We start from the raw sequence: 10,188 nt of genomic DNA, 5'->3' as shown, positions 1-10,188 counted from the left end.
GTGTGTGTGTGTGTGTGTGTGTGTGTGTGTGTGTGTGTGTGTGTGACTATAATGAGGTGGCTGACAGGGAACCGGGGCGCTGCTGTCGTTCCAGGAGACCGTGCTTCAGCGTAGGTAGAATGTAGGTTCTGGCGTGGGTGCCCCCACTGCGCAGGAGAGGCGGGGAGACGCAGCTCTGGCTAGTGGAGGGGGGTGAGGCACTTTGCAAACCGCCTGGCCCTCGCAAGTGGCAGCTGCTCGTGGTGGTAGTGGTGTTATTATTAAGATGGTAGGGCAGCTACAATGCTTGGAGAACACTTAGTTTTCTCCTGAGCAGTGACACTGGATGGTGCCAGGCCAGTGGGCTGGCGACGGTCCCACAGCTCTGGGTCCCCAGCTGGGGAGGCCTCCGGCAGCACTGACTCCCCTTCTCTGCCAGCAGCTGCAACCACGGGAAATGTGTGGTGACGGGGACCTCGTACATGTGCAAGTGTGCGGAGGGCTACGGAGGGACCTTGTGTGACCACAAGAACGACTCCGCCAACGCCTGCTCTGCCTTCAAGTGTCACTACGGGCAGTGCCACATCTCAGATCGAGGGGAGCCCTACTGCCTGTGTCAGCCCGGCTTTAGTGGGGAGCACTGCGAACAAGGTGGGTGCACTGCGGGCCCTCGGGACCCTTCACACCTAATCCGCACACCAGCCCACACAGTCGAGCCCTCTACCCAGCACCGCTGCCTCACCTGTGAGCTCACTGGAGATGCAGACGCTTGGGCCCCAGGCCTTTAAGTCAGAACGTGGAAGGGAACGCAAGTCTTCCTCCTGCCACCAGGTTCCCAGGCAGGACGCCCTTCACTAAAGGATGCTATACATTTCATGCCTAGTTGAAATACTAGCCTTAACCAGACTGTCATTTTTTAAAACTTTTATTAAGTATTTTGAAATAATTTCACGTTTTCCAGAACATACAATGCCCTGTTACCTGCCCATATACATAGTCTCGTTCTGAACCTTTTAAAAAGTTCTTAATTTACAACACTTGTGTCAAGCTTGAAAATGCATGAAGCCCTTTCTCACCCACCCTCCCCACTGAGGCTCAGGGGTGACCAGCGAGTGGTCAGTGGCGGAGGGGCCCGGCTCTGAGCCCATTCCTCTCCCCCTCCCCGGGACCTCCCCCAATGCAGTGAGGACGGTGGAAGGGTCAAGAGCTGAGTCCGAGTCCAGCCAAAATGTCCCCTTCCCCGCCCCCAGGTACTTCTAGGACAGCTCATCCTCTCTGGCTGGCTGAGTCCCGGTCCTCATGTGGACCTCAACCCCACTTCCCAGAAACAGACCTTGGCCCCGTCAGGCACCTTTGCTACGTGCTCTCGTATGAACACGGCCGTTCGTTGCATCCATCTGCTTAGCATCGCAAACATAGTCATTTAAATCATCATGTCACCAGTGTCTAAACTCTCCACCTCAGACACAGGCTTCTGACAGAGCGGTCCGGGGGCTCCTGCCATCGGCACCCTGGCAATCAGGCTCAGCTTTGCCAGCCCTCTGGGTTTTCAAAGAAGCCAGAAATCCCAATGATTAGGTGAAAGAAATGTCATAGGGTGGTTTTGTTTTTTAACAATTGGGTCTTTAAGCCTGTGAGGCACAAAGTTTGGGGACAAGATTTAGCCCATAGGCTGCTTATTGGCCACATCAAGTCGTCTTTCAGTTCCTTGAAGGAAGTGGCCGAGCCTGGTGGGTGGCTGTGTGGACAGAGAAGCTAGATACGGGGTGAGTAGCTGGGTGCGTGAGGAGGTGTGAGGATGTGGGGAGACGGATGGCTAAGGCCATGAAGTCCGTGTGGTCTGGAGAACAGCCTTCCCAGGCTCGGCCGTGGGCCCTGACCTTACCCACTGCCCTCCACAGAGAATCCATGCCTGGGAGAGGTAGTCCGAGAGGCCATCCGCCGCCAGAAAGGTTATGCATCATGTGCCACCGCCTCCAAGGTGCCTGTCATGGAATGCCGCGGGGGCTGCGGGCCCCAGTGCTGCCAGCCGACCCGCAGCAAGCGGCGGAAATACGTCTTCCAGTGCACAGACGGCTCCTCGTTCGTGGAAGAGGTGGAGCGGCACTTAGAGTGCAGCTGCGGCCCGTGCACCTGAGCTGCCGGCCGGCCGGGCCTCGCGGACTCCAGCGCTGGCTTGGGACAGCCACGTGGGACCCCCACCTCGAGATTCGGAGTCAAGCGGTAGAAGCTGGAGAGGAAAAGAAGAGAATATTAAGTATATTGTAAAATAAACAAAAAATAGAACTTATTTTTATTATGGAAAGTGACTATTTTCATCTTTTATTATATAAATATATCACACCGTCTGACTATATGTACCATATAGTGAGTTATTTTTACCGAGTTTTTTGTCTGGTGTTGTGTATTTGTCGTGTTTTATATAAACAGCTTTTAAAAATTCTAAGAAAAAAGTAATAAAAATGTTTTAACACAAAAGGAGAAGAATAAAGAAGTGGTAGCCTGTCTTGAGGAGGAAGAGTGTGTACGTTTATGAAACGCTATCATGTCAGCAGAGACCTACACCTGCTCGTCAGCTCAGGAAAAGGAATAGAAGGGAGAGAGGGAAGGACAATCTTTTCTTTGTTTCTTCTTATTTTTAGTAACCTGTTTTTCTTCCCTAAAAGCTTTCCAGTCCTGCTTGTCGGCGTCTAGGATGCCCGGTTCTTCCCGGGAAGGCTGCTGGGCTCTGGCCTGCGCTGTGACCTCAAAGAAACCGCTGCCTCTGCCCGCCCCAGACCCCCTGCAGGCGCAGACCCTGCAGACCCTGCTCTCCCTCCCGACGGGCCCTGGGCTCCATTACAAAACTATCTGCGCTCACACACGAGCTTCATCTGAGCCTGTGCTGCCAAACCTTAGACTGGCTGCTCTTTTCCTGCCCCCACCGCCCAGCCCGCCCCAGCCACCAGCCCTCCCTCTGACGGCTCGGAGCCGCTCTCCTCCCTGCGGCCACTGTCACACTGGACTGTGACGCCAGGGCTGCTGGGACGAGGCACGGACCCAAGCCTGCCCACAGCCCTGGTAGAAGTCCGGCTCTGGAACGTTCTTGCTATGGGACAGACAGCCAGGCCTTTACCTGCTCCCCCAGGCCACTGTCATAAGGACAAGGACCGCTTGCCCGCCTGACCATTTTCCAGTGCATGTTGGCACCGCCCCTTATTTTATTCATGTAACTCCTGCCCCCAGGAAGAGTAAAGCAACATGACCCCATTTCACAGATAAGGACACCGAGGCCTCTCTGTAACTTGCCTTAAGCTACGCATCTGCTACATGGAAGAGCCAGGCCCAGTGCCCAGACTCAAAGCTCTAGATTCCGCCTCCAGACTGGCATAAACACGGGAGATTTGGGCAGTTTAAGGTCATCGAGGGAGCCCACCAGAAATGAAAGTGGATGTTTTTCCTGCTATTTTTCCTGCTTTCGTCCGGTCTTGTTCTGCTTCCCTAGCAGCCAGAAAGATTCTAGACAAAGGGTTGTAGGTACCGGGGTGTGAGCAAAGGCAGCCCTAACTCCACTCCAACAGCTGCCAGCCCTCCTGAAGGGGACCTGCCGCTCCCCCGTCAGGCTCCGCAGCTCACACCAGCTCCCGGTCCCCGGTCACCCACCTCTCCTTCCCCCAGGGGCCTCCCCTGCAGAAGTGGCAGGAAGGAGACCTTCCAGCTCGGAGGGTCCACAGCGGCACCTAGTGGATCTGTGACGACCAAGGGGGACAAAGGCTCCAAGAATCCAGAAGGAAGGAAGACAGAGGAGCACAAGGCAAGTGGCAGATAGGGAGGAAAAGGAGGGAGGAAGGAAGAATCGAAGGAAGAGAAGGAGGGAGGGAAGGACAGGACGGAGCAATTTACTTAAAAATACGTTTGTATACATGACGTTCCACGTTCGGACTGGTTTCAAATGCTAACCGCCAGATTTACTTAATATTTACTACATTATACATCAGACACCATTCTACTTTTTTTTCACTTAATTTTCAAAACAACTCTGTAGTAAACACATGACTAACCCATTTTACGGTTGGCTACATGGGGGCACGGGGAAGTTACGGAACTTTCACAAGAGCAGCTAATTGTTGAGCCAGGATTTGGGCCCAGGCTGACTCCAGAACGCATTCCTCATGGGAAGGAGGCACGTCCTAGCCTTTAAGGATCCTACCGTCCAGGGCAGAAAGAGTCGTGGGAAAGCACAGTTGCGTTAGTATATGAGTTTCCTAATGGGAGGGTAAACCAGGGCAGTGGCTGACCAGAGCACAGATTTCCCAATCCTGGGTCTTCAAGGATGACTAGGAGTTTGCCAGGAGACAAGAAAGGAAGTTGAATTTTGCAGAGGATGGCCTATGAAAAAGCAGCAAAATACGAAAAGGCCTGATGAGATGTTTGTGGAGCAGGCAGAGGTCTGAGGCAGCAGGAGTGTGGCATGCGCACTGCAGAGCAGAGGGAAGTGGGGAGGACAGGAAAACGGGTTTGACCACAAAGAGCCACGTGCCGCAGGCCAGCTCACGAGCCCAGTAGGGTTTGGAGCAGGAGGGATAGCAAGACAAGCTCTGTTTTAGAAAAAGAACTGGTGGCAAAGCAGAGAAAAGCCTGGAAGAGGAGACAGGGCTCTGCCACCCAAAATGGCTTTGGGGCTCCCCGGCTGTATTGACAATGCTGATTTCCAGCTGGGTCACAACAGTCTGGGGTAGCTCAGAAGGGCTGCCCTGCAGGGGGTGTCCTGGGATCTGCCCAACAACCCTCCCGCCCCCATGCTCCACCGCCCACTCCGACTGACCAGGCAGGTGGAGCTGAGCCTAATTCCACCACCAGCTCTCCTCAATAGCCTCCGCCCACCCGGCCCACAGCCCAGTCAGCCCACCATCTCGACAGCCCCGCCCAGGCTGTCTGGAAGGACTCGCCAGGCTGTGGCTTGCCCTCTGCCTCCTCAAGGAATCCACGGCCTCTCTCTGCCAGTCACCTCCTGGGCCCGACCCCGAGCCCAGCCACAGTCCACCAAGGCAGCCAAAACGACCAGGTTCCTCCCCTCAGTGTGGTTTGGGGGTGCCTATGAGTCTTCTCTCAGTTTTGGAAGCCCTGACTTTACAAAGTGCCAAATGCAAAACCGTTAAAGAAATCCTCCCTACTAGGAAGTTTCTGCAACAAATGGAGATTAAAATTCCCTTACTTGAGCAGCAAAATTCTAGAAGCAAAGTCCCACGGGGAGGGAAGAGTTCAGTTAGGTAATTTTCATGTTGGATGGGTCGGTGTTTGTGTGGGGGCATTGCACGTGTACAGAAAGGGAGCCGGGGCTGTTTTCCCCTGAGCAGGATTCAGGGCAGCAGGGAGGGAGGGTCCTTTTTTTCAGCTCAACCAAGGGACCCTAAAATGACGGATGAGATGATGTATTTAAAAGCTCTTGTAAAGTGTAAACTAAAAACCTTACATGTAAGATGCTGTTGTTATCATTACTGTTGTTGTTGCTGTTATTGACATGCCCGACATTCCTTTGTGGAAGATGGCTTTGCCTTTCCAATCTCATAGGAAGACACCCAAGTCTCATCCTTCAGAAAGACGGCAGACAGGAAGACAAGGACAGGGGCAAGGAATGGGAGGTCTCCCAGGGCCAGAGAAGGGAGAAACTCCCCCAGGATGACCCTCAGGAAGCCGGGAGTGCCTAAAACAGGGGCTGAGCTAACCGTGCCCTTCACCACATACAAATCTATCACCAGCTGATTCCTAAGTCCAAGCTGTCACCCACTGCCTCTGCTGGGAGCAGAAGCCCCTCGCGTAAATGAACCCACCCCTCAAAGACTCACAGTGTCCCAGGTTTCAGAGCTGGAGGAACTGAGGGGGTCCCTGGTGGGTGGGCAAACTGAGAATCAGAGAAACAGTGTCTAGACCAGAGACCAAGGTCACCCAGCAAATTAACACCAGCAGCGGGAATAGTCTACCCAGCCCAGAGTTCCTCCAGCTACTCGGCAGTGGGCACCCAGGTGGCGTGAGGCCTGAGACAGACCCTCCAACACCTGCTGGGTGGCCAGGAAAGTATCCCCACTTCCTCCACAGCCTTCTCCCCGAGCACTCAGATGGCTGGGAAGCTGCGGCATTGTCTGGCTTGGCAGCACTTACCCACCTTTTCCACTCTGGGTAAAGCGGTGCCACAGGACACACTTGGGGAAAGTAGAGAGATGCCAGCTAGCTGGGACCGGCAAAGACAGAATTGAGCATTTGGCAAAGCCTATTTCTCTAACTCAACAATAGGTTCTAAGAGAAAAAAATATGAAGATGTTTTTTAAAACAATGTTATAATGCCAATTCCCCAGTATGGGATAAATAATGTGCATTTTTTTTTCAACAGACTGTAATATTCTGATGTCATTAAAATAAATGGATGAGTTACATACAGGAGAGCTCTCAGATGCTCTTGTGAATCCCATAAGCTCAGCCCTACTCTGTGGTGTGTTTTATTTATATTTCTGACCTTCACACTCTCTGGGGAAACGATTACTGCATTTACGGAGTTTGGGCAAGTCTGGTGTGGAGTTAGTGGGGGAGGAAAGTGGGTTTTTTGGACCATAAAGTGGGAAAACTGGCTTCCAGAGCTCCCCAGAGACATGGGAGAGAAGCCCCAACACGTGGCTTAGCGTCTGCAGGGCATGTGGTTTGCATGGGCACACACTGGGTGCCAAGGGTCACAGAGGAGGAAGTCACTCCAGTTCAGAGGAGGTGAATGCTTTGTAACATGCCAAGGAATTTTCCTCCTGGGCACATCAGCGCCTAATTAAATCCCCTCCTTTATTCACTCCTTCCCCGAGCATTTCTTGAACATCTACTATGTGTCAGGCACTGATCTAGGCATTGAGACCCCAAGGATGATCGAGACCAAGTCCCTGTTCCCCTAGAGCCTATCCTCTACCTAAGTGTCAATCAACAAATAAACAAAGCCCCACACCAGGCACCTCCAACTTTTAAGACCTGCACCTAAGAGATGAGCCCCCAAAACATCTAGCTTTGAAAACCAGCAGGGCTCATGTCCACGAGCCCCTCAAAGACATAGAGAATTGAGCAATAGTTCTCAAAAGGATCACACAGCTGGACTCACCAACCCCAGGGCACAGCACAGACGCAGCCAGCTGGAAAGCAACCAGTCTTTCTGTGTAAGAGCCCTATTTGCTTATCTTAAAGCACCAGCCAGAGGAGCAGGCATCTAATTTAACACATCTAGGAGCCTATTGAAATACCCTCCACAGACGAAGGTCGGCAGGTACCATCTTTGCACTCTCCCTCTGATGTGCTTCAGCTCGCCAGCATCTCCTGGAAGGGAGTGTGTGCACACATCTGGTATCCTGGGTTTTGTGGCTGCCACCTAGAGGACACCCCTGGATCACCTGGGTCCGGTGGCCAGCAGGGCTTGTGTTCATGGGTTCAAGGGCACAGAGGCAAACTAGGAAACACTTCTTAACTGGCTGCCACCCCATGGCTCAGTGCAAAGGCAGAAGACAGAAACACACGCCTTCTAGTCTTCCCCCGAAAGAGATGTATTCGCTTACTTTAAAAGCTGCTGCCAATCAGCTGGAATCTAAGTGATGACTGAGATCCACCCCTGTGAGACACTGACAGGTCTTAGGCACAGCCTCAACTACTGGGAGCCACTAAGAATAAATAATTCGCCCTTGCAGGGTTGTTGTGCAGATTAGGTGAAATAGTGTTTGTAAAGCACTTCTCATAAACTAGGCATAATGCTATAATTAGTCTTTGAGCCGAAAAACTATCACATAGACGATCCGCAGCTTACACATTATGAATCAAATGAGTCAATCAGAACTTCACAGTCATGAGCCTTAGAATTTGCATACAAGGAACCAAAGACAGACTGGACTATAGGTATGCTTCCATTGGCTTGCACAGTATTTTTTTAAATTGTGACAATATTTAAAATTGTTGAGAAACCACATTTTTTTTTTAAAGTGGTAGGTTGCTTGGACAAAGATTCGAAGGACAACCAAGAGATAGGATAAGGATGTATGATAAGGTTGACCTCATACAGGAGACCACTGTTTGAAGATGGGGAGAGGTGATTGCTTTATCTAATTCTAGAAACCAACACAGAGAGTCAAAAAAATAAGGAGAAACAAAGGAATATGTTATAAATGAAAGATCAAGCTAAAACTGCATTTAAAAAAAAAAGAAACCTTAATCAAATTGTGAATATGTGATTTACGTGATAGAATTCAACACAATGGCCATAAATGTGCTCACCAAGCTCAGGAGAACAATGTAAAAGCAAAGTGAGAATTTCAGCAAAGTGACAGAAAACATAAGAAAATACCAAATAGAAATCACAGAGCTAAAGAATATAATAATAACTGCAATGAAAAATACAAAAGAGGGGTTCAACAACAGACTAGATGGAGCGGAAGAAAGAATCAGTAAACTCAAAGACAAGGCAGTGATACCCACCCAATAAGATTACCAAAAAAACACAGAATGAAAAAGAGTGAATACAGACAGCTAAGAGAAATTCTGGGACATCAAGTGGACCAATGCACACATTATAGGGGACTCAGAGAAGAAAAGAAAAAGGGGCAGAAAAAGTATTTGAAGATATAATAGCTAAAAACTTTCCTAACCTTCCAAAGGAAACAGACATTCAAATCCAGGAAGCCCAGAGATTTGAAAAAGATGAACATAAAGAGACCCCACACCAAGACACATTGCAAAGTGTCAAAAGTTAAAGACAAGGGGATCATTTTAAAGCAGAAAGAGAAAAAAACATGTTACATACAAAGGTACCCCCATTAGACTATCAGGTTTTTCAGCAGAAACTTTGCAGGCCATAGGGAGTGGCACTAGATAGATAGATAGATAGATAGATAGATAGATAGATAGATAGATAGATAAATAAATAGATAGATAGATAGATATAGATATATAGATACACACACACACACACACACACACACACATATATGAAGTACTTAAAAAAAAATCCCAACCAAGAATGTTCTACAGGCAAAGTTGAAGGAGAAATCAAGACTTTCAGACATGCAAAAGCTAAAGGAGTTCATCACCACTAAACTGGCTTTACAAAAAATGTTACAGGGAATTAATTGTTGAAGTGAAAAGGAAAGGGCACTAATTAGTAACAGGAAACATGAAAATATAAATCTCACTAGTAAAGGTAAATATATAGTAAAATCGACAATAATCTAATGTTGTAAAGGTCGTGGGTGAATCACTTCAAAAGTTAGTATGAAGGTTAAAAAACAAAAATATAACTGCAATAATTTGTTAATGGGTACACAAGATAAAAAGATGTAAATCATGACATCAAAAACATAAAAACGTGCAGGAGGTACTAAAATTGTAGAGATTTAGAATGTATTTGAACTTAAGTTATCAACATAAAATAGACTGTTATAAATATAAGTTGTTTTACATAAGCCTCATGGTAACCGCAAAGCAAAAACCTATAGTAGACACAGAAACATAAGCATAATACTACAGAAAATCATGAAATCACAAAGAGAAGAAATAAAGAAATTTCAAAATAGGCATAACACAATTAGCAAAATAGCAAAAAGTACATTTATATTTATGTAATTGCTGTAAATGTAAAGGGGCTAAATTCACTGATCAAAAGACAAAGTAGCTACATGGATTGAAAAAAAAAAAGCAAGATTCACCTATATGGTGCCTATAAGAGACTCATTCAGATCTGAAGACACACACAGACTAAAAGTACAGGGGTGGAAAAAGATATTCCAAGCAAGTAAAGAAAGCTGGAGTAGCTACACTGATATCAGAAAAATCAGACCTTAAGACAGAAACTGTAACAAGAGGCAAAGAAGGTCATTATATAATGACAAAAAGGTAAATCCAAAAAGATAAAACATTTGTAAATATTTCTGCTCCCAACATAGCAGCATCTAAATATATAAAGTAAATAGTAACAGACCTAGACAGAGAGATAGACAGCAATACACTAACGTAGGGAACTTTAATATCCCACTTTCATCAATGGATAGATCACCAAGAGGTACAATAAGAAAATATGCAGTGTCTTTAAGCGACACATTACACCAAATGCACATAACGGATTGCATAGATGTGAACAAAACCAACTCCATCTCTGTATCCCGGGCTTCATTTCATTTTTAAGTTTTATGCTGTGACCTTTGACTAACTTCACTGTCCTTC

General features: G+C 48.1%; 1 protein-coding gene across 1 annotated transcript in view; it reads left to right on the top strand.

Moving 5' to 3' along the window:
• The window catches only part of SLIT3 (slit guidance ligand 3), a 590,035-nt gene extending 583,603 nt beyond the window's left edge, over positions 1-6,432 (top strand). Inside the window, exons 36-37 of the mRNA XM_019635932.1 lie at positions 422-630; positions 1,881-6,432. Of these exons, the coding sequence (XP_019491477.1) occupies positions 422-630; positions 1,881-2,116 (445 nt within the window). The 3' untranslated portion in view covers positions 2,117-6,432. The remainder of the gene's footprint in view (positions 1-421; positions 631-1,880) is intronic.
• The last annotated feature ends 3,756 nt before the right edge of the window (positions 6,433-10,188 follow it).

The sequence above is a fragment of the Hipposideros armiger genome, unplaced genomic scaffold (genome assembly GCF_001890085.2).
Source record: "Hipposideros armiger isolate ML-2016 unplaced genomic scaffold, ASM189008v1 scaffold_25, whole genome shotgun sequence".
Classification (NCBI taxonomy): domain Eukaryota; kingdom Metazoa; phylum Chordata; class Mammalia; order Chiroptera; family Hipposideridae; genus Hipposideros; species Hipposideros armiger.
This window is presented reverse-complemented; position numbering and strand designations above follow the sequence as displayed.